Raw genomic sequence first — 25,323 nt, forward strand, 5'->3', positions numbered from 1 at the left:
GCTTCACCTCAGCATCCACAACAGCCATTGTCAGAGACATCAGCAAACTTAAGCCTTTAGCTTGACCCAGAATTGATTTTGTTTCTGTTCTTAAATAACATCTTCTAAACCAGAACCTGCTTCAAAATAATGTCATGGACTCTGCTACATTGTGAACCACAAAGAAAAAAAGGAAGGAATACCTAGTTTGCAGATGCAAAGACTGAAATGCAAATGGAATCATGTTGCCTAACACCCTCAATGCCCAGTTCCAATGAAGCTTTGCTTTAAAAATTAAGCATATCAAGTACTACAGATGATATGAGCCTCTAGAACTGGAGAAGAACAGAGCAGCATCCTTTAGGCCCTGCGTTTTGAAGCCAGGCAGTTAGGTCCCACTTGCATGCACCCTCTTCCATGGGCCCAGCCTTCAACTAGTAAAGATAATTGGAGCACAGATGCTGAGCACAACAGAAATCAGTAGCAGGGGGAAGGGCAAAAACAAACCACAAGAAACATTTCATCAACCCAATTATTTTCATATTTTACAAAGGAATTTTTTTAATAACGCTGACCGCAAATTTTATCCAGTTACATACATTCATTTTCATGATTTAGACAATTATTGCGTAAGACTTGTGGTCATTTACATCTTCCAGTACAAGTGACATTAGGTACCACAATTTTGTATTAAATTCTAGTTACACTTTCAGTTAATTACACAAATGTGAAACAAGAACAAGAGTAAGACTATTCCCTTCAGAAAGCCTTCTTCACATTCGTCCAGATGCAAAGATTGTGTAATGGAGACATTTGTGATGTTTATGATAATCCCACACCAATTTGTGTTGCTTTGGCAGATTGTAGTGGAATGTAATGGCAAAAATAACCCAACCGAAACCCAAAAACCACCGTAAGAGACAAAAAAAAAAAAAGTTTAACTTGCAGGCTGATAAGAACCAGCCACTTCCTTTTTGGCGAAGCAAAGCTGTTACTTCAAGTATTCAGAAAAGTGGAAAACAAAAATTAATATGTTTTCAGTAAAAAAAGTAAAATAGAATATTTAACCTCTGTTAGTAAGTGCCAATAAACTGGTGGCAGTGACTACATCATGCTAGAAGGAGCAGAAACCATCCCAACAAAGCCATACAGAAAAAACCCCACACTCTAACCTAGAAAAACTGTGCTGATGCCTTTTTCTACTTGCCATGGTGGGTGTTCTAAGGGCACGACTGAAAATAATCATGGTAATGCCACTGAAACCAGTGCAAGTGAGTTACTGGGTGGATTATTCTGGAACAGAGACAAGAGACCGAACACAGACAAGAGCATGGCTTAAGAGGGAAGATTACAAAAGGAAAGAAAGATTGCAGGAGTAGCTCAGAGGTCCATTCAGATTTGTTCTACACATAGGCAAGCTACAACACATATTTTGTTCCACAGCACAAGGAAAATACAAGCAGAAGATAAAGAAACAGACAAGAATCACCACGCAGCTTCTGAACAGTGCTACGATATAGCAGGAATATGCTTTTGAGCTCAAATGCACCATCGACCCAGATATTTTCTTCTCCCTTATGCAGGAAAGAAAGAAAAGACAAATGACAAAAAAAGGGAAGGAAAAGTATACAGGATGACTGCTTGGCACTTTTGAAAAATGTTTTGTTATCTAAAAAAGGATCAAGTAATTTACAAATAGTAGCAGTGCTTTACGGCCAATTACCTTCCCCAAGCCTTCGTCAATGCAGAGAGAACCACAGTAACGTCTATTTTGGTGACAAGTATCTCAATGACAAGGCACCACAAACAGTAGTTTAATTTTTACGTACAAAAAATACTAGTTGGAATTGATTCTATTCTTCATAGTGATTTACTAGTTACGTGACAAAGATTCAAACAAAAACACCTTTTTTAGAGGAATACTAAGGGATAATGAAAAGCACGTGGACATGGCTTACTGTTAATTCTCCACTTTAGATTTGTCGACGAAGTTATTTACCCAAAAAGTATTACCCAGGTGAAAGTTAGTGGTGTACAGCATGTGGTCATTAAGCCTTAAAAGAATGTGGTCTTGCAATACTGGTTGAGCACTTTCAATTCCCAACAGACTCGAATGAAAATTTGAACTGCTAAGCACTTTGATTATCCCACTCAACTTTTTTTTCTCCCCACCTTTAAGTGGGAGACTCACAGTGATCATGATGCTACATTCCAGCCAAAATTCATTCCCCTCAGCTTTTTCATGGAATACGACACAGTGTAGAACAGGACTTGGAATAAAGTAGAAGGAAGCGATTCACTAAAGCAACACGAGAATATTTACTCTAAAGGAGAGCTCACCACATTGAAAACCACGAGTGCAATTGCTCCATTCAAAGTTATAACTGCTCTCAAAGTTACCAGCATGACGCAACCAGCACAAACCCTAGATCAAAAACAAAGGAAAAAAAAAAAAAAAAAAGGAGGCTGTGCAAAGGAGGCAGCCCCTGTTAGTAAGCTGAAATTGATTGTGTTCTGACATGATTAACTCCTGAAAATTTGGTAAGAGATGCTGGTGTCACATTTCAATAAAAACAGTGTTTCAACTCACTACAAGAAGATTAAGGATTTTGTTCTGGTCCTGCCTAATCCATTCATGAATTGCAGGGCACAGCCCTTACCACACTCGCCTACCAGAAAAGACAGTTCCATTTTCTTGTTCTGAGAAAAGTAGCAGGCTTAGTGGTTACAAAGTTCATGTTTTAAAGTGCACTGTCATCTTAAACACACTTTCCCGTCTTAAAAAAAAGAAAATAAAACTTTCTGATATCAACAGTTTATAAAAATAACAGCTGCAATATTCCTCTAAAATTGCAACTTAAAATCAAGTCAAACTTGCGAGATTCAAATCTTTTTTTTTTAAAAAAAAGATAAGAACCAAAAATAAAAAAACCTCTTTCTGCACAAAATTACCAAGCAAAACCTCATACACCGTCCTACAAGCTTCTCTTCTAACAGCACCTCACAGCAAATCCATTCAGTTTCTTCCAGCTGACAACCTCAAGAAAACAGAGGTCTAAATAGATCAGTCCTTCCCACCAGTCACCTACATAGCTGCAGGTGTGGATGCTGGTGCAGTTTTTCCACCAACTCCTCCTCTGTAGGTTCTTCCAAAACATCTCTACAAAGATAAAAGCATGAGTTGTTAGGGGCAGCAAAGGGAACTCCTCGGCATTTGTTTTTGCAATGTACATTCTGAGACGCAACGTGTGCTTGTTTCAAGAATGAAACAAGGAACTGAAGCTACAATAAGCTGATGCTCCCTAAAGATGCATCTACTTGCAAGTGATCCATCCTTTACAGATGCGTCATGGAAACCTGCAGCTGTTTTCCCACAAGAAGCAGGGAAGCAATTTCCTGCAGGCAGTACAACACAACTGAAGGTCAGTCGATTTGTTTTCCTGAAAAGGCTCCCCAATGAGAACACGTTCCCAATGCTACTATTGAATATCCAACGTGCACCAGAAGTTCCACTCGTCTATGATCATCAAGTATCAACTCACCACCCACAATTTCATAATAAGCCAAGAATGTGAATCACTTTACTCAACATCCTTTTTCTTCTCCTCTCAGCAGTCCCCCCCACCAACACCTCCTCTCCCATCATGCTATGGGCCCCCAGCATATAAAGGTTAGGCTACGGAGTCAGCTTAAAGCAGGCCGAACTAAAGTACTTACTGAACTTTTCCATACTAACAGATGAAACTGTTTGCTTCACGGGGAGGAAACAGAAGACAAGCCTTTGGCCCTCTTGCAGCCAGCACACTTTCTTTAAAACAGATGAACACAGAGAACTAGATTGATTATCAAGCTCAGTTCAACTCACCTGAACATGAGTTCAACTGTCCTCTGGTATTCAATATCTGAGAGAGGCTCTCGATGACAGCGACGGTCCCACTTGTGAATAAAGTTCTGAAATGTAAAATGAACAGGAAAAAACCTAAAGGCTATTTCTAGTGACATTAGGAAAGAAGTTATATCAGGCCAATGTGTTGCGGATCAGGTTTGGGAGGCAGGTGACGTTTGTTTTTAACACAGAGTGTCAGAGCAGCAATTTATTCGGGCATCAGCATATTTATTGCCTGCAGGTCACTACTTCATTCAAGCCTGTTGTTTGGGCATGAAATAACTTTCTCATCACACACTGAAAGAACAGTAGAGCAAAAGACAGCCCTACTGCCTTCTACTCCTAGCAGGGACTGCCTTCCCCAAGTTAACTGTGTGAACTACCCACAAGAGTTCACCTGCTTTGAATTTTTTCATCTTTAAAAAACGCAACAATATATAAACATACTCCTAGTCCAGGCATCACAACTTAAATTCAGGTTCTGGTTTTGTCATGGTCCCTTATCCATTTTAAATTACTCTGACAAATCAATTCCTATGGAGTAGACAGACAGCTCGGGCAAAATAAAAGGGAGAAAACCAGTGACATCCTGCCCTCCCCCTATAGAATGCTGCATCTTGGCTCTTACAGCAAACTTTGGCCACGACCCTGCAGAAGTGGAGCAGGTAGAAGACTTCATAAGATTAGCCTCCAGCTGGAACAGAGAGTCTTTTCTGAAACACTCGTGGGCAAGACTGAGGCTCTGCATGAGACTAATACCTAAGTTTCTGTCTAAAAGTTCGCCATTCTGCCTACAGTAGTAAATTTTAGTTCTCAGTGCAGTCAACAACAAGACAATCATCTTCAAAAGAAATTTTCATAGGTTTTAAGATGGGGCGAAGTGCCCTCTAGAGGTACTCCATTTCTTCCATTACTTATAAGAGAAGTCTATGATGAATAACCTCGAGTAGATGGCTATGATTAACAGTCCCTTCACCATCACAAATTCAAAAGGTATTTTGGTTTGCAAAAAAGTACAGATACACGAGAAACCAGCAGAACTACATGCTCTTCACACCATCGCTTCTTCAAAAAAAAAAAAACCACTAAAAGATGTTCTCTTCAAAATAAGGAAGCAGTTCCACCCCTCTAGTGCAGAACTGAATAAGGGTAATAATTCAAACTGGGGTGGGAAGAAACACAGGACACAAAATAAAAATGTGAATTTCGAAGTGCTAACTTCATTTGCTGACAAATCAAAACATAAAAATGATGCAGCTTGAATAACTACTGCTGAAGTTAAATGCTAATGTACGAGAGACAAGCAATTTTATAATACTTAAATTATTTTTGATCTTTATAGAGAGTGAGCTATAATGACAAACGTACACATCCAACAAAATGCAACCAGATTTGCATTTCAAAGTTGCAAATAAAACATACGATTGTCTAGGGAAAAAGAAAATGCTTCCTTAACATCTCAGGGGAAGGGTGGCAAAGAGAAATATTAAGTAAGCACATGGACAAAACCAGCATACTTTCCCCAAAAAGTTGCCTGTGTTCTTTTCATTTGCCACACAAATTAGAACCTGTCTTCAGGACACACTTCCTTACCTCTAGAAGCAAAGCTACGAAGAGATTAACCCAGATGACAGAGGAGATCAACCACCAGGCTACAAAATAGATCTTTGCCCACCTGCAGATCAGATTAACAGACAATAAGTAGGTGGTAAATAACCTCACCCTCAAAGTGACCAGAGAGCACCATGAATTCACATTTTCCCTTGAAATATAAAACTACTACTTTCTCAATGTAAAAGGAGGTCTGAAAAAAGAACAACAACAAAAAAAACCAACCAAAAATCTTAGTCTTTTATTAAGTTAGTCAGACTCGCTCCCCCCACTTCACATCCCAGTCCAACTCTGACGGGACAGAAAAGCAGCTTAGTAGAAGCTGTACTGGATCACAGCAAAAGATCCAGCTAGGCTAGCATCCTCTGAGAGCGGTCGAAAGGAGAAGCACAGGAAAGAGTGTAAAATCATGGCAAAATCCCTATGATGCTACCCCCTAAGTGCTCTCCCAATCTCCAACCATTTGCAGTTCAGAGATTTCTTGAGCTAGAGGTAGCTTCCATTCATTGCAGATCCCAGGGAATTTCTCTTCCACGACTTGCCCAGTCTTCACCAGACCAAGTTAAACTTCTCACACAACAGCCTGTAGAAGAGCATTCCACAACTTAACTACAGGCTGGGTTAACCAGCCAAGGATCACTGGAACAGCTCAACCCAGAGGCTATCCAGTTTATTCAAACGTTCCTATAAAGGAATTAAATACAAATGAAAGCTATGTCCAAGGTTTTAAGTATACAAAAAATTGTTCACCCACAGGTAAGACACAGAAGCAGACCAAAATTAGTTGCAGCAACAATAACATCTCAACTCTCTGAGACTGGCTCTACAGCAAGAGCCACCCACCCAACACATGTTGCAAGCCTGTTCATAATACACTTCAGTAATCCACTTTTTTTGGAACAAGGTGACTACCAAGCCAATTTCCAATCCCTTCTACATGTGACAACGGATTTCATGGCATCCACCAAGCACTGGAGCAACCATCAGGTTACCCAAGTTAAAGAACAGCCATGAAGTATAGTTTATTTCCTCTATACCCAATAGAAAGGTGAGCAGCATCCCTCTTAGCAGATAGCAGGAACTGTGCTACACGCATAAGCCTTGCTCAGTTACCTTATAAGCTACGTTTATAAGGGACCTTTTCAGTATTATTACTGCTACTCACGGACTTGAGTATCTTGAAAACGCTTCCAAAAAGACTTGCCAGTTGTTCACCACCATCACATCCCAGAGGGTCACCACCGCTGCCTAAATAACGTAAGTAAAACAGAAGCTGAGTGCTTATGTCACACACTTCAGCCTCAGAAAACGAGGGGAAGAGACAAGCAGAGAGGGAAAGAGGGATGGATTCCATCAATGACCAAACTCACAGCAAAGTCATCAAAGTTGTTTGGCCAGTATTCCAGCTGTTCATAGGTCCCACACTGCAGAGTACCATTGTCATATGTCGTATTGATGGCGCTGTAAGAGAATCACAGGCTCATGTGAGCATCACTTTCTATGTACTATACCTTAAAAACAAGATTCTCCTGAGTGCCTTGTACAAAGTTAAGTATCACATATGGGCAGAAAACAAGGGAAATAGTTTAAAAAAGTATTTAAGCTACAGCAGTGTAAAATTTCAAGCTATAGATAAGAGTTTATGCAACTCCAATACAGTGAGAAGAAACAGGAGGAGTAACAGATAAAAAAAGTCTGTGTGATTTAACATTAAAAGAAGGGTGGCTCCAAGAATAAGAGTAAAAAAAACCCAAAACCAACCACAGACAACTCAGAGGTACCGAGTTGCAGATGCTTTCGAAAAACAGATTCTCACCAAGTAGCGATCTTTAGAATGTTACCTGGCATTTCCCAAGGGAACAACAGCACCTTTAAATAGCATTATGCCAGTTATAGCAAACGCATAGAAAACCACCTGGAAGGAATACAAGTATTAGTTTCAAATATTTCTGTCACTAAACAAGAAAACAATGCAATTAACATGGAATTCATATTAGTACTACAGTTAAAGGAGTTTCATCAAGAACAATGCCTGAAGCTATTAAAGTGAAAATGTCTATTACTCAACTGTTTGCTCTTACTTTTTAATATTCTATTTAACTTTCAGTTGTTAAAACACATTAAATTATTTTACTTTATGACCTGTTTTACTTTTCTGTGTCTTAGAATGCTGACATTTAACTATTAACACTGCAGAATAGTAAATTAAAAAACAAAACCAAAAACCAGCATGTTTACAACGGATAATCTAAATATCTGGGAAGCCTTCCACTTTCCAGATTCAGTGAAATCAAGCTTTTATTAAACTTAACTGAAGGACAAAGCTAAGTCAGTATTGCATCAGCAACTTCTTTAAAAATGTTGTACTAGTCTGAAAATAAAGCTTTCTGCAACACAAAGGATTTTAGAACTCCTGTCCTTTTACTTGTTAGAAATGCAAACTTCTTTTTAAAGAGATACCTTTCACAGTCTTCAGCAGTTGCCTAGGTGACTTTGCAATTTTTATCCTGAAAGGATTGTCCTAGAAATAACTACAACTTCACTCCTTTGAGTAAAGAGCTGTTTGTCCTAGGATGGCTTGAAACAAACTGGGTCTTCAAATAAAAATGTCATTAGTCATATTTCGTATTTTGCTACAAAACCGACCCAAGAGGGAAGTCTGGGAGGGGTGAAAGAGCAACTGCCCTGACCTACGAACCACAGCACTTTGAACACTACTGGATAAGTTGAAGCTGACATTCCACTGCCTGCCAGAAGATGGGGTATCTGGCCTGGCAATAATAAAGTTAATTTTATTCTTTGAAAAAGATATATTTAAAACGTGCACTGCCAGAGAAATTAGCTAATCCATTACATTATCAGCATGTGTTCCAGACTAGCATTAGGAAAGATGTTTTGCATCAGCTGATAATGGAGTCAGACTTCACCACAGTAGAAGCTCAGTGACAGCTTCCATGTAGCCTCAAGTAAAAGCAAATTAAATTAATCAAAGTGTCAAACACCATCGCAGTCTTGTTTCACAACTGGTGCAAAACTACAATTCACACTCCTGGCATTAAGGACAATCAGCAGCAGACACTTAAACCACTTAATGAGTGTTATGTCTTACATACATGGGTAGGGACACCACATTGAAACACCAACATGTAATTCCTAAAAATAAAATCAAGCATATTACTACAGGGTCCTGCCATCTTAGCTATGTCTTTCAGAAATGAAAAGAGCTTCCAGCAGAACGCTACAGCCCAGGTGTATCACACAGCAAACACACACACCTAGCACACAGCAAATCCTTGGTCTCTAACCATTACCTCAAATTAAGGTATCCTAAAAAACCCCCCACAAACCACAACAAAACAACCTACCCAGGCACTACCTTGCTCTACCAGGAAGACACTGTTGCAAAGAGAGAAACTCAAGAGCTGGGAAATAGAGGATTTATGTAATGGACATCATGCACTGCGATCCATCCTTTAATCCCACGTTTAGAGAGTACATGCTCTACACAGACATACCTAAACCAGGATGGCAGAGGCTTTTAAAAATCATGTCCAAATACGCCATCTCAAGACCTTCTCAACCGAAAACAATTTTAAAGCGGTTTTGCTATTTAATTTAACATAAGCAAGCCAAGGTAAGGAAAACTAGGCTACTCTTATTTGAAACTAGAGTACCTACCCTGAGGCAAGCACTCTGAGGAAGTGTCAAAGAATCTTTAAAGGCACTCCTAAAGGAAACTGATGAACAGGCACTGCCATTGTGCAGAGCCCCTAACAAAACAAGACATGCCCTGGAGAAGAACTGGCTGGCAAACGTAAAATGTTACTGCTCAAGGTGATTGTCGAAGAACCTTGTTTACTTTGTGGACGACATACCTTATTATACTGCTAACCATAAGGAAATTACAATCTTGCACCATGACTTACCACAAGGATTCCTGCAAAGGCTCTCAAGTTTTTTACCAGGTCCAGCAATGTAGTAACAACCAAAGCCATGAACTAAAACAAAGCAGAATTTTAAATGCATGACATTCACCATATTTCCAATCCGTATCAAATTATTTTTACTAAAAGGACAAAGAAATACCGACTAGGAAAGCGAGCTATATCTAAATGCAAGACATCTTTTACAGTGATATTTCCATGAGGTACTTAAAATGAATGAACAACGCCAAAGTCCTCATACACAGACATTATGATAAGTTTTAAATACACACAGGCTGTGACTTAAAGGGCTGTATGTCTACTAAAACTAGAATGCAGGGAGGGGGCAGCGGGAAGGAATCACAAGCATCCCACAGCTCCGTGGTGACTCCTTCATATCTGATCCCCTGATCCACATAACTCCTGGTTTACACTTTCCACCGACATTATAACCTCTGATCACATCAGGTAGATATTTACGGCTTATTGAACTAAGATACAAGTCCCGCACCTGACATTAATTGGGGTTTAGCTTTCAAGCAAGTCTAAATGTGGGATTATAACAAACAACCAAAGTTATTTCAATTCAAGTACACATATTCTGGTGGAAATAGCCATACTAGGAAATAACTCAGTCCCAAACAACCCCTTGCATGGCCAAAATGTCTGGCAGTCTCTCGTGAAAGCAAGTCTATCGCCTCCCAAGTACAAAGTTCTCCAGGGATATCATATCCACTCTATCCGATTAACACTGAAGCAATACACAAGTTGCAGAAGCTTTTCTGGATGCGTTTGCCCACTTCAGAATACCAGCATCAATTGTAGTTTCACCAACAAAACTTCCCTGCCACCTCAACACAGAGAACCAGTTAAGGAGACAGTGAGGTGCTGTGCAAGTCTGGTCAGTTAGAGCTGAGTCATATACCCACTCAGGTGCAAGAGAATTGCAGTCTCATGTTATTCTGAACAACAATCTACATGTTATTCTGAAAGGCTTTAATGAACTTTATCGTTTGACCAACAAAGAAATCAGAAGTGTGGAGGAATAAACACCTTCATATTAGGAATAATCCGCAGGAACCTGAACACAATTAACATGTTCACCAATCGCACCATATCCCACAGGGATAATAAGCCCATGAACTCGGGTCTCCTAGGAAAGATGGAAGAAAATAACATATCAGAGAAACAGCCCATGACAGAAAAACACAGTTAAATCCCCCTGGGCTGCAAGCAACTGTAAACTACCCACAACTTTTGGTCAACACCCATAGCCTATTAAAAAATCTGGGGAGAAAAACCCCAAAGTTTTATTTCCTCATGTAAACACTCTTTACAGCCCATGACTGATGAGAGCCCTGCATCCAGTTTTGGAATCACCAATACAAGAAAGGGGCAAACAGCAGCAAGATCAGCAGAGGGCCAACAAGATGGTCAGGGGCTGAGGCACCTACACTACAAACAGAAGCTGCAGGAACCGGGCTCCTTCAGCCTGGAGAGTGTTGCTTCAGGAGGATCTACCAACAGCCTTCTAATACCTACAAAGCGGTCCTCAAGAAGACAGAAGCAAGGCTGTTCAGTGGGGCACAGGATGAGGGCGAGGGACAGTAGGTGTAAGCTGAAACAGTGGAGGCTAACGCTAGATAAGGAAGACCTGAAGAACTTGTTAACCATGAGGACAGTAAGACAGAGGTTGTGCAAGTGTCTGTCACTGGAAGTTTTCAAGACTCAGCTCGATAAAGCCTTGAGTAACTTGGTGCAGCCTCACTTTGAGCAGGAGGCTGGACTGCAGGTCTCATGAAGTCCCTTCCAGCCTCAATTATCCTATATGAAAATTTATAATCTGTAAAAGGAAACACATTAATTTACTCAGCAGGAATCTCAGCTACAGTAAACTCTAGTAACTGATGAAAGCAAAGATCCATTTAGCCTGGGGTTTTAAATATGCATATAGTGCTCTTTAAAATGCATGTTTGTACTAAAACACCTGGGTAAGTGGCCTTCATCCTGCTGGGGAGGAGGCACCAAAGAGGGTCCTTTCAGAAAACAAAGCAAAATAAAAACGCTGCTAACTCAAGATACTCCAGGAACTCCCACAAAGATGGTGCCTTAATCCTCCAGGGTATGCTTGGCTGAAGTTAGGCTTCAAAAAAAGCATTAAGCTGACAGATTGTCTTGCCAACCTTCCTCCTTATACGCATATTCCAAATCTCAGCCTGAGGCTGAGCTGACTTTTAGACCGGCATGCTGGATGCTTCTTTGCTGGAAAGGTGGGCAGGTGGTGGTGGGGTAACAGATGTTAATGAAAAAGGTCCCTCTTGACACAGATGCTGAATCATGATTTGCATTACCAATATATTCAACACTTAATAATAAAAGAAATTATTTAAGACAACACTGCACAGAACACATATTCTATAGTAAGTCACATCTTAGTCCTGTCCTGAAGATGTTACATCTACAGACCAAGCAATGACCAACAGCATACACCGCAAGCAGCATCAGGCCTCAGAATGACTCACATGGGTTGTAATCTGTTTGCAGTGATTGACACAAAGATCTAACTATTACATTCAAGATACTATTGTAGTGTATCTACATTTAAGAATCAAAGGGCAAAATCAACCCCAAATATAATCAATTGTAAGTTATATCAATAGTTAATGCCATTAAATTGTTAGCAATTGATACACTTATGATACACTTAACAATCGCTTTGGGGTGATAGGAGTGCAAGTAGTGTTCAAAAATAAACCCATTTCAAGCCGTAAGGTCTACCAGGTCTCTTCACAGATACTAGTGTAAATTAAGACAACTTCTTGATGGAAATATAACAAATACCCTGAAAAATTAGGGAAAGCCACTGCCTTAAGAGTAAGCTTGTATAAAGAAACAAAGTATCAGAATGTGTTATGAATCACCCCTGGAAGTAAGAGTCAGGAAATCTTCCAGAAGTCCTTTGCTTTCCTCTTTTGTTGTGGTGACAGCTTTCAAATTTTAAGAGATGAAACAATGACGTTTATGTTTTTGATCACAAAAACAAAGATCGGGATAATTATCCAAGAACTGGTTGAACTTATGAAAAATCAAAATACAACTGCTTGCTATTCCAGTATAGATAAACAGTTTAAGTCTGTGGGAACTTTTCTACTAAATTTTACAGCACAAAACAGAACTCAGCCTTCAATCCACATACAGGGTTGAAGAGGCTTCACCAGCTGTTTAGGAATTCATAGAACTGAGCTCATGGACAATCTGATACTGAAACGTACCAGGTTAGTAGCTGGCTGTGTATGTTGTACCAAATGCCCATTCCTGCACCTTTAGTAAGTGCTGGTCTGCTAAGACAATATTTTACATCAGACAAGTAATATAAATGCATCCCTCTCAGAAGAGCTAAATAGATCTCTAAATTTAATGAAAAAAATTAATGATTTTCTTTTACTTAGCCATATTGCATGGCCTCTTGTGACTACAACGAGGAATTCCACTAGGTTTGGTAAATTGTGCACTGGGCTGACAATCACGGTGTGATGACATAAGCATGTATGAATGTGTGTGTATATTCCTCTGACCCACCCCAGACGCTGAGCAAAGGGCAACAGTTCAGAGATTACGTACCAACCAGGATGAGGAAATCCGTACACAGCAAACGTTGCAATCTCCAAAACCTTTAGTTAGGGAAGGAAAAAAAACAGTCAAAACCTTACTTTGTAATTCTGAGTTTCAAGAATTATGTCAGCTTTTTGACAGGAAACATTTTCAAGAGCTTTAAGCCGCTAACGTGACTCACTTTAAAGCTCTGAAATTGTCATATTTGAGTAGGAATTCCCCAAATTAATCCAGTGTACACACATTATCCGGCAGTGACACATATAAGAATATACAGTGAATTACATTAACTGGGAATTTGGCCTCACCTGCCATATGGATTTCAGGCTCTACCAAGTAATCTTCTGCCACTTTCTTTTTTTATTTCAGAAAGTAAAGTGATTTTTAGCTATGTAACAGAGTTCCTTACGTAATTACTCCAAGAACATTTCCAAATAACAGTAAAAAGGCTGCTTATAAGAAAGCTTGCCTTTTCCATCGATTTAAAAAAGCCTACCTCCAGAAAGGAGACCCTAAGAGAACCATGTGCCACCACAACGTTCAAGCCACTGAAAACCACAACACTGACTCATGCTGTTTAACCTAGCGTATTAGCATTGCACAAAAAGCAATTCTACCAGTTCCTAATCAACCTGTGCGACAACTCTGGAAATACAGAAGTTAACAAAAAGCTTACCAGCAAAATTACAGTCAGAAGTCCATCAAATCTATTGCTTGGGTATGACAAGTATCTTTTGAAGCCCATTGCTATGATTTTCAGCAACATTTCCAGGAGATAGTATAGGATGAAGAAGCAGTTGATAGCCTTCATCCCCCAAAATAAAAATAATTATTAGGATTATTAACACCTCAGTGAACAGCAATAACTGTATCAATACTGTTGTGTCTTACCCCCAGGAAGAAGTCATCTCTTTCAGATGGCTGCTTATCTGCATCCATCACCAAAACCACCTTCAACAACAAGAAATATTTTACGAATCCACAGCTTTACTACTGCATAAAACAGATTTTTAAGCACAAGAACAGTCTTTTATGCTTTGCACAGACCTTTTCAAACAGCTCAAAATATATTTTTTAACTGCAGGTATTCTTTTCTAAGTCTTTGCATGACTAAAGCATGCCAAACAGACATCTGCTACAAAAAGCAGTTATTGGAATAGAGACTAAAGAACAAAAGCAGAACTGAAGTCTATAGCAGGAAAAAAAAAACAAAACCACACACCAAAACAAAAATGCCTTTTACTTACACAGATAGAAATAATGTTTGCAAGGGCTACAACATTTCCCAAGTAGCCAAAGTAGGAATGGCCAAAGGCAAACTGCATTTTCTGCATAAAGTGGGATCGGTACTCTGGACTGGGAGGGTGCTGAAAAGAACACAAAGGATTTGCTGAGACACAAAGCATAATCACTTCAATACCAATGCAGGAAAGACGCACCCAACCTCAGATTTCAGAAACAGATATTTTCAAAGCAAAGCTTCAAGGCCACACACTAATTCTGACATTTCAGTAGGAACTTGTTTTCAAGCTCTGGCTATTAGCAGCAAGAGACCATTTTCGATTAGCAAATAGGTTGACGATCATGGCACAATGCAAGGTAACAACAAAGGGAGATAATCCAACTTCTCTCCAGTGCCCCAGGCAGGTAAACTAAACACTGAGCTACTAATTGTATACATTCCTTCCCAACATCTAATCTCCCTTAAAAGATTCAGAAGACTTAGCTACATGCAAACATAGAAAAGAATATTTCCTAACGCTCAAAAAAGTTTGATTTTTTTTTTTCCTTTCTTTCTCCAAGTGGAAAAGACTACTTTCTGCCCAACTTCATCTGAACGCTTCAAGAATCCACATTTCATTCTTTATTTGGGGACTGGAGAAAAGATTTTCCCTAAGTATATTTAAGTATTACCCTGCAAAGGCTAATATATAGTGGAGATGCATTGCTTTAATATAGGCCTGTAACAACAAAACAAATCCCTCACATTTCATCAAAAACAATTTACTACAGACACACTCATTTCTCCACAGCACTTTTCAGAAAGTCTATGCTGTAAGTCTAACTCCTATTCTTTGTTTCCTTGTGATGAATCTTCCTGTTAAACAAAAACAGACACACAGAGCCCTCATCTATTTTGTCTGGCCAAGTCACTTAAAAATGCCGACAGAATAAACCACCAGGCATTAACACTGCCTGGCAATCCCCAACTAGTGCTGTAAAACCCCCAGAGCAAAGCCAGTTGTGTCTATACGAGCAATCCATGAACTTAAAAATCAGTGACAACTGATCATGCCTTGTGTTCAACAGGTTGTGAAGTTTGTTTACACAATTTATAGCAGAATACTATCACTTGTTTTTGCACAAGACCACACTCAACCTACGACACTTCATAAATGATTGTCAGATACATACTTGCTTAATGGCATCTTTGTCTAGTTCTTCAAAGAGCTTCTGAAACTGGACAGCTGACAGCTGGTCACTGGAGCACTTTTTGAGTGACTTCACATGAAAAAGAAACACTCAGATCAACACCAATAGGTATATCTTCAGCGTGTCAATACCTTCAGGCTATCTTAAAGTTCTAGGAATACAGATGTAATACAACCTACACCAAGATATTTGAGTGAGCTTAAACACTGCTTTGCTCTAACACCAGACTGCCACATGACTGTAGGATTTGTCTCACCTTTTCTATTTTCCCTCTCTGGGATCACATGCTGCTTGCTTAAGAAGGAGCACGCTCTTTTGATATACTTGAATTTTTAGTCTCATCTAGCATTGCCATTATTATGTTATGACCCAAGGAGTGAAGGCACTACGTCAGTTATGCCTGTTCTGCAGAAGTTATTACCTGAAAGGATGGAATTATTTCAGAAATTGTAACATGAAGATGACACTTGATTGCATGCTAAACACCAACTGCAACCGCAGCACATGCAGCAACAGCAGAAATGGAAAAAATCCACCAGCAGCAAGAAAAAAAAAGCCTAAAACTTGGATTTGTGTACCTAACAATGCAATGGACTGCTCAGTGTAATTACAGAGCAGGTTGCTTATTTTCAGGCCACTGTTTACATATCCTCCATCCCAGACAACAATAACTGGAAGCAATACATGTATATCTCTTCATTCCACTTCCAGCATTGGAGCCAGCCAACTGCTGATGCTATAACCATCAGCTCTGAACTGCCACTTCCTTTTGGCAGAAGATCTTGCAATCTGGACTTCCAAATCCTGCTGCAATGTTGCTCTCAAAAGACAACATTACTTTTAGATACTTCTTCTGAAACCACACCAATAACCTCTGGATCTCCTATTAGAGCTAAATTCTCTAATCTCTGAAAATCATGGCATGAACTGCAACGTTAATTAAGTCTTTAGTTAAGCAAAACCACTCTTCCTGTAGCCTGATACAATTATTAATACCTAGAGGGAACAGCACAGCTAACATCCAATGAAAATAAGACATGTTCAAATGATAGAGTGAAGCTGCTAGAGACAGCAGCTCTAGACCACAGTGAGAAATACTTTACTTCCAGAGAGAAAGTAAAGCAATTGAAAAAATCAGCTCTGCAAAACAAGAGTTTTCATTACTCCACACCTCTCCATGTGCATGCATTCCTCGTCACACCAACCAAAGCAGCATTCTTAAGGTGAAATCATTGCCTAGAGACTGTTTTTGTTCTGAAGATCAAAACATAAAACAGACACTGAGCTGGGCTTCAGTTCACACTTCAATAAAGTGGCATACAGAAGGCTGATCTGAAAGCTACTATTCCTAGATCAATGGTGTGATTAAGGAAGTTTCAGTTTCCACAGCTGTCCTGTGAGAGGGTTTGATAGTCACCAACATAAAGACTAAGAAAATCCAGTTCTTACTCTCATGATGGCTTGCTTGCAGCGAGAATCCATTTCAACTTTCTGCAGCACTTGTAGTAAGGCCCCAATGCTGACATACGACCTATTTAAAAGAAAATAGTGAGGGCCCCGAAAGAGGTAACTGTCTTTATGGCAAAAATAGCTGTTCCAAATGCATTCCTGCCTCTTTCTTTTTTTTTGAAAAGCAGGTAAAATTAGAAGTAGAAATAAAAAGGAAACACACCCCATAAGAGTCCCAAACAGTGCATTATAAACATCTAGTTAAAGAAAAAAACAAAAGCAATGAGCCACAAACTGCCATTTTCCAAGAAGGGATCCTCAGTAAGCGTATTAAACAGGACAAGATGACGAAAAATCTGCTCTTTTTTCCCAGATAACCTACTGTTCCAACATTCTTCACTTACTGCTGTGTATTAGCAGGAGTCTCTTTCAGGGAAGAAAGCACTTCAAACGCAGCCCTGATTCCCAGTCGCCTCCTGAAGAGGGAGGACTGAACCGATTTCTGGACAGCAAAAATATCACAGAGGAGACAATTTACTTGCATTTATTTAAAGGAAATCCAACTAGATGATACAAATAAGACCTGTAAATTATTTGTGCAGCCCCTAGAACCTACTGCAAGCCTCAGAAAGGGTCCTATCTGTTCAACTAAAATAATTTTTCAGGAGGCGAGACTGTTTTCTTTCTCCCACTGCCAAAGTCCCCATCATAGTCACTAGATCTAGTTATCCAGATCCTGGGCCCAACCAGCCAGACACTCCAGTTTAAAAGGGATACCATGAAGAGTCATTGGCTGAAATCAGTGAGCCCATTCCTACAAAAAGGACTTGGGGAAGATCGGGACTACCCAGCTCCTCACCCAGTACTACGTCCTATGGTCAGATAATCCACTGATCCTCTGGCACACACCCCAGATTTGTGATCAGAGATCAGAACAGGAGATTTCCCTAGGCCTCGCTTCCTGCAAGAGCTTCGTGTACGAGAAGGAAGGAAGCAAGCAAACAAGTCTCTAGCATTCAAGTAAACATCCAGGCCATGGTTTATTTTTAATTCTGGATTGCACACGTACACGTCTCTTCTGGAGACAATGGCAACAGCAAAGCTGTTCACAGAAATTCATACTATGGTGCAAAGAGAAGAGTTAGACAGCTTGTCCAACTCTAGCTTCTTACCAAAAAAAAAAAAAAGCCAAAGTCACGTGTTTGGGGGTTTTTTCCCCCCCACAGTAATCACTTTCACACTCAGGTACTTTATTGGGAGTCAGATTACAGCATGCTCTCACATGGGAAAGAGGAAAATTGAGAAAGAAGGGAAGAAACAGCAAGAGAAGAAGATAATAAAAATTCCTCTTTGCAAATACCAGGTTTAAACATCCCTCTCCCACAAGAGGGTGTGGGTCATTCATTCTGTGTAATATTGCCTAAGGCTTACTAGCCAACAAACTTCATCTTCTCTCTGGAGCTCTACTAGAGCAGCTATTATTGTCTCACTTTACCCCCAACGAGCCCTCCACTCCTCTGAAGGGCTGAAGGAGCTATAAGACTATGTAAGTAAGGGAAGGAACTATAAAACTATATAAAAGGGAGAAGTAAGCAATGAAGGAAATAGAAGACCATATGTAAGGGGGAAATCACACCCAAAGTCAAAGTCACCAAGTTTCCTTCCACCTGAAGGAAACCGTAGCCATGAGAAAAGACCACTTGGAACGTACACAAACCGAGAACCACTGTTCATTCCAAGCTACAGAGGCCATCACAGCACTGGTACAAAGGGGAAAAAGCTTAACCCATAGCCCAGAGGTGTAGCTGTCAAGACTCTGGTGCTTTTGCATAGCACTGCCCTGACTCAGCTTTACTAAAAAAACCCAACCAAAACATTGCTGTTGAGCTGTGAAGTTTTACAAAACATGCAAGAGGAAAGTAAAAACACAGGTAGAAGTGTGAAGAACTGAAGAACTCAAGAGAAAAATTTCACCACGACCAAAGATTCAGTTGTGTGCCACCAGTGTGACAACTGTTAATGCTCAGCCTAGCACCGTGTTATTTCTATGAATCCACTATGTGTGTTACCTGATAAGAAGCTGTGGCGCTCTGTATTCATCGATGGAGATAAACCCAGTCTTGGAGATCTCCAGCTACATCCCCAGCTAATGAAGTGATCTTTCCTTTCATTTGACTTACTTTGTCTTTGCTTTCTAGAATACTCTTGCCTTAGCTCATTACAATTTCTTCCAGATTGTTCAACTGCACTCTCTCATACAGAACACAAAAGCACTTGCACTATTTACTGCCAAGGGAATCCAGACTACACTCCCAGTTGGAGACTAAACAACTGGTGAACATAATGCCACAAAGCACATTGCACAGCTTGTTAATAAAGGAGAAAGAACTTTTAGTGATGAGTTTAACCCTCACCACAGATTACACACTCCTCTAACAACACGCAAAAGCACACTTACTTTGTTGGCTTTTACTTCTCCAATACAGACAACTGAGTCAAAAGAGGTCATCACACTACACAGCAGATTCATGTTCCACATAATAGAAAGAATCACGTATGATTAGGTGTCTTCCAGAAGCACATGACAGTATTACACAGATGACTGGCATTGCATGGAGCATTAGCACAGGTTCCTTTTATTTGAGACTGAATACTACCAACAATAACTACTACACCTCCTGGCCACTGCATCTGGTACAAGTCAATCACAAGGACTGACCTAATCATTCTAACAGCACATCCACCCACCATGGTAGGATGAAGTAAAAAATACCAAATGAGAAGATGTTTTAGTCAGCGATTCTTTTTTATTGAAGGCTTCTAATGCTGTGCTCCTCGGAGGAATTCAGTGCTAGGATCTGCAACAATAGCTATTAAAATAGTACAGCAGGTTTACTTCAGAAACCAAGTTTAAGTTACTTGTTCACTTGCCCTTGTCCAGTTTTATAGTAGTTAGATTATTTTTTTTTTTCCTATAATAGCCAAAGCTGCAGACCCACAGCATATAGGGAAATACACAAGTAGGTAATTTTGTCATGGAAGGGGATCAAGCCACAAGAGCATATAAGGGTAAAAGCACCTACAACCAAAGAACCTTTAGTACCTTAATATTATATCTACAACCAGGACGAACATTGGTTTAACAGACAGTTAACACTTCTAATACTCAGTGCTTCACAGTTTTAAGGTTATGGTAGAACACAGAAATTAGGAATGTTTTACTCACCAGAAGGTATCCTCGAAACTGATTGTATATTATTGCTGTAAGCAAGTTCATCAGAAACAAGTTGCCTATTGGAGAAAGAGAGGCAGTACAAATTACTGAAACACATATCTGTTTCTCAAAGAAGTTTCAATGTATATAGTAAATCATATGTAAAATTTGAAAAGGATTAGTTTTCTTGCATTTGCTCTCCAAGATGTTTTTAACGTTTGATTATACTGTAATGTATCCATTCCTCTATGATATGTTACTAAAAAAACCAAACCACAAGTACCTTCTGTGAAAATTATCTTACAAGACGCTACGCAGTAATTGGAAGAAACACAAAAAATGGAAAAAACTTATGATTAAACTTTCCTAGAAAAATAAAACACTGTAGCTGGTATGTACAAGTGTCAAAATTAAAGTGCATTTAAACTGCTGAAGACAAGAGGTAACTTACCCAATACAGTGAAGAGTATGAAGAAGATTGAATATGCTCGATTCTTAGAATATGCAGGAATCATCACTGTATCAGATTTAAGAAAAAAGGAAATAAGAATTTAATGCTTAAGATGAAAACTGGGGACCTCTATCAATTATTGGCAATTAGTAAAAGCTCTCATATAGCTCCACTTCAGAGTTGCATATATAATTACACCAAAGAAAAGGCAAAAATCAAGTTACTAAAGGCACAAAGAAAATATCTTTACATAACCTTCGTCTAGTTGTAGTAAGAATCATCAGCTGAAGGAATGGTTATAGTAGTCTGGGGATAATCTTACTCTATTATTCTTAGAAAAGAGAGACAAGAGTTACTTCTGAAAGACTGCTCACCATCAGGATTATTGGCAGTAGTGAGCAGGACCAGCAGTGATGTCAGTGCATCTGGCAAATTCCGGAAATACACCACCCACTCCTTATCCTGCTGGCCATCCTAGTCAAAGAGATGTTCATTGTTAGAGAAACACTGAAGAATCACTAAGACTGTCTTACCAAGGAAGGGGAAAAAATAATTTAAAAACAAATCAATCAGTCAATAATCAATTTCTTACACACACAACCAAATCTACCCCATGAAAAAGGCACAAGACAAGCATAAAAATTAGGACAATTTGTAGGAATACAGTGCAGTCACTTCACTTATTAACAGTCATTGAAAGACATGAGGAAGAAAAGCAAGCTAAGACAGACACAGGAAGCTCAATATAGAAGTTATGCCTAGCTAGCACCTCAGACCCAGGAAGAACAATAAAGTCACCAACAATATACAAGTCTGAAGCCATTCTTGGTTGACATAAAAAGCATCACCTCTTAGCCTGTAAGAGATATTCATGTACTGGAGACAAAAGGACTCCCTAAACATGATCCAAAAAAAAAATTTAAAAACCACACAGACTAATACCATCTTCAGTCTCAACTTGCATTATAAAAATTAGCATAGAGTAGAAGGCGATTTCTTTGTTATTCGAGGTACAGCATGCTGTACCTCAGCATGGATGGAAACCTCATCACCCTGAATTGTATACCCTAGGACTATGCTCCAGCACTTGGCCAAAAGTATAATACAATTTAAGGAAAATATTAAAATAGACCTTGTCTATACTGAAGAACAGAAACAAAACAGCTTCCTCAGTAACGAACAGCTGCCTCAATTACTACCGTGTTACAAAAGATCCTTGCCTACAGATTATGAGCTCCTCCTCTCAAACACCTGCAGCTCTACTAGCATACTCAGAGTGTGAAACGTCTCTCACTTCTCCTTTGACTTCTGAATAGAAACCTTAACAGCCTCCAAATTTGTTATTTGCACAAAAGTTGCTACCGCTACTCGGAACACAGGTTTTCCCCTTTCTCCAGTTACCCCTTACACACTCAGGGGGTTCGGCTTAATCACAGTAATATCTACACAGAACACAGCCAGACAAGTTTTAGGTCTCTTTTCAATAACATACATGAATATGTACTTAAAAGTATAAGTATAAGGATAAACCTTATCTTATTTGAGAGGAAGTAAATATTTACACAAATAAGAGCACACAATATAAAGCCATATGCTGTAACAAGCATTACTGCATACTACAGGAGTTGTTGGGCAGGTGGAAAATACACAACTGTTCTCTTTTGAAAAGAACGAAGATTGAAAATTTTATGTACATTATCAATGCAAACATCACATAGATCTTAACCACCTTGTGGGAGGTGGAGAGATCAGTGCTACAGCGCTCAAAGAATATCTGCTAATACTTTGGTGACTAAGGTCATCAGAATTATTTTGTGGCTCAGTAGAAACATCCAATCTGCTAAAGCTCTGATGATATCAGAATTTTCATCAAAAACACACTGGGAGGCTGATCTTGGATCAGCCACATATTTGGTTTTTCCCCCCCAGTTTCAAGTGGAGACAGAGAAAAAAAAAAAGATGCAGAGTGCAAACAATACTAACATGAATCATGCAGCACAGAACAACCAGCCCTTGAATCTGCTTCAGACTGGAAAAATGAACCTCTAGAGGACATACACAAGACAATGCAAAAATCTAGAGGCATGAATTTCATTATTAAAATGTATTTTTAGAATGGGCTTTCAGTGTTTTACCTTGATACAATTAGTTTGTACAGGTATTAGACTAGCAAATCAAAAAAGGAAAGACAGACTGCTCCCTAATTTGTTATTTTTCACCGCAATGTGTACAAATTTGGTTCAGGTATACAAGTTATATTCCCATTTGCTGGGAAAGCTCATAACAGAAATGAGATGTGACATACAGAAATAACACAAAGATACAGCATGCAACTACACAAAGAGGAAAATAGAGCTCTGCTTCTAATCTCAGAAATTCTGTAACATAGGAATTCAAGGAATTTGCCGATCATAAGGATGACTAGAGGCAGGCTCAAGCACAAATTGCAGTAGGAATGAAGGTGCAAAACTGAGATGAAAGAGAGGTCTAAAATTATGGGAGAAGTACGCATCAAATCTTTGTGCTCACAGGAACACACTTACAGAAGGCCTTAAAAATTAAGGACCAAAAAAAGTATCTAAGTAAGATACATTAAGATACAGGAAGTTTAGGAGAGAGGGAACATATCAAGAGCACTGGAACACAAAAGTGATTTTAACCACAAAATTTTAAATTTGCTTTTCGGGAGCAAGAAGAAGAAAAATCAGAGATATCAGAAGAGAAATCAAAACATCGGAGTAATGCAGGCAAAAACAGGCAAAAACCTACCGAAGCATGGCCAGGGATACCAGTATTGGAAGAAAAGAAAAAGACAGAAGAAAGTAAACTTAGCAAAAAGCTAGATAAGGAAAAGAGAAAAAAAATGATTGGTAATATAAACAAAAAAGTGACAAGATTAAGAGCTTTGTCTCTTAATGTGTCTCTTAAAGCAACACAGAACAGCATAGAAGGTTTCCACAAAAGCAGAGAAAGTAACTCAAAGGATCAAACTGGAGCACTGTATAATGAAGCCTCTTTAAACTAATCCCAGCAAGTTTGACAAGGTAACATGACCTTTTCAGGGAAACAAGTTTCACCACTTGAATTACAAAACTAGACATGCAGCAGCTATGCAAGTAAAGAAAGAAACAAAACCCAACACACCCAAGATCTACCAAAGCATAAATACAATTGGTTACCCTTGTTCGAGCAAACAGCAGCATGGCAAACATGGTAAAGAGAGACAGATGAACAGCTAGTAGTAGAACAACACTGTTGGAAAGAAAATACATATGCATTAATACCAACTTTATCTTAATATCCTTCGCTAACAATGCCAAAGGATGCCATATAAAGAAAAGCAGGGGTATTTTTAAGAAGCTATACGGAGTTACCAGAAGATGACCTAAGTTTTGATTCAGAATAAGAATCAAACTTGTTCAGGACTCCTCAGCACAAGCCTAGACAGTTGTGAGGTCAATGAGACTCTAACATTTGGTTTTTTTTTTTTAAGTTAGGACCATATTTATACCCCCTGATCAAAATACAACATCTTGGCTTGCATACACCTTTGATCCTCCTGGGACTGGTTAGTTAAAAGTAACAGGCAAGGACAGGGAGTTCTGTGAGCTGTGCAAACGACCCCTGTCAGGAAGGGGTCTCTTTCAAAAAGCATCATGCTGTCTGGTTATGATTTCACCAGTGGGGTTTCCAGTTCAACCTTTCTAATGACAGTACATTTAGCACACATACGGCTACAACCATTCAGGAATTAAAAAGTTGATGTAAAGGACTCTGAAGATGTAAAGAAAGAGGTTATCTTCTTGTGTGGCACTCATGACTGGAAGACAAGTACATGTGTGTCTACCCATTCCCCTGAAAGGCCACCCTGGAGAAAGCATAGACCTTTGTCCAGATGATGCCTCAGTTCTTCCCTTCAAAATGGCTGTACATAACATACAGAATCAAAACGCCCCACTCAACTAACATAGAAACCTTATCTGTCACCTACAGAGTCACATCACATGCATTCTAGAGAAATTTACAGACTAAAGGAACCAACAAGTTAATACAACATTCCATCCATTACTACCCGAATTCACTGACCACTTAGACCATCAAGAAAGAAGCTACTCAGATGTCACACTCCAGAATACTAATGGTAGCTATACACACACTGCGAAAGGAAGGTTTCTGTGCTATTACCTACCTTGCCATTTCAGGCAATGTGCTGTTGATACTTTTTAATGTTTTCTTCATCATAGAAGAGTTCTGAAGGAGAAAGAAAGGACGAAGAATTCTTCTTATTCTCACATCCTATAAAAAAAAAACCAAACACACACAACAACCAATGGATCAGATACCAAGTTCCCATAAGAATAACACCACAAGTATGTTTAACACAAGTTTGTCAAAAAACACTGATACACACATCAACAAAGTCAACAGTGTAACATAAAAAGGCTGTGCTCAGAAGCAAAATCTGTCCTGCTGAAGTCACAAAGCATGAAAAAGACTTTATACATACGGGTGCCCTCTTAAAACAATGAGGGATTGCTTTAAAAATGCACACTGACAGTTCAATAGCCTCATCAGGCCACCAATTATAAACAATCTAACTTTTCTGTTGGGTAGACATAACAAGCAAGTCAAGAGACAGCATTTTCATATTTTCTGCCAAGGTCCATTTCAAGAAGGGAATTAATAGCAAGCTACTTCCAGTAAAAGCAGATACACATTTTGAAAATAAGCTCTTGATGTCATTTTTCTTTTTATAATTAAAGGG

General features: G+C 39.2%; 1 protein-coding gene across 2 annotated transcripts in view; it reads right to left on the reverse strand.

The window, feature by feature from the left end:
- Positions 1-615: 615 nt before the first annotated feature.
- Positions 616-25,323, reverse strand: part of TPCN2 (two pore segment channel 2) — a 30,445-nt gene continuing 5,737 nt past the window's right edge. Inside the window, exons 6-26 of one of the 2 annotated variants that reach the window (XM_086472100.1) lie at positions 24,748-24,854; positions 23,738-23,810; positions 20,933-21,032; positions 20,559-20,624; positions 20,120-20,184; positions 17,298-17,395; positions 16,894-16,975; positions 15,427-15,513; positions 14,259-14,378; positions 13,903-13,962; positions 13,688-13,816; positions 13,021-13,070; positions 10,453-10,552; positions 9,403-9,474; positions 7,318-7,391; positions 6,847-6,937; positions 6,642-6,724; positions 5,459-5,540; positions 3,845-3,930; positions 3,071-3,139; positions 616-852 (exon numbers count right to left, since the gene is read on the reverse strand). In XM_086472100.1, coding sequence (XP_086328226.1) covers positions 753-852; positions 3,071-3,139; positions 3,845-3,930; positions 5,459-5,540; positions 6,642-6,724; positions 6,847-6,937; positions 7,318-7,391; positions 9,403-9,474; positions 10,453-10,552; positions 13,021-13,070; positions 13,688-13,816; positions 13,903-13,962; positions 14,259-14,378; positions 15,427-15,513; positions 16,894-16,975; positions 17,298-17,395; positions 20,120-20,184; positions 20,559-20,624; positions 20,933-21,032; positions 23,738-23,810; positions 24,748-24,854 — 1,794 coding nt within the window. In that variant the 3' untranslated portion in view covers positions 616-752. Of the gene's footprint in view, positions 853-3,060; positions 3,140-3,844; positions 3,931-5,458; positions 5,541-6,641; positions 6,725-6,846; positions 6,938-7,317; positions 7,392-9,402; positions 9,475-10,452; positions 10,553-13,020; positions 13,071-13,687; positions 13,817-13,902; positions 13,963-14,258; positions 14,379-15,426; positions 15,514-16,893; positions 16,976-17,297; positions 17,396-20,119; positions 20,185-20,558; positions 20,625-20,932; positions 21,033-23,737; positions 23,811-24,747; positions 24,855-25,323 lie in introns of those variants that run through there. The other variant, XM_086472101.1, reaches the window with a different exon arrangement.

This window comes from Leptosomus discolor, chromosome 12 (assembly GCF_034619465.1).
Source record: "Leptosomus discolor isolate bLepDis1 chromosome 12, bLepDis1.hap2, whole genome shotgun sequence".
In the NCBI taxonomy this organism is placed as follows: Eukaryota; Metazoa; Chordata; class Aves; order Leptosomiformes; family Leptosomidae; genus Leptosomus; species Leptosomus discolor.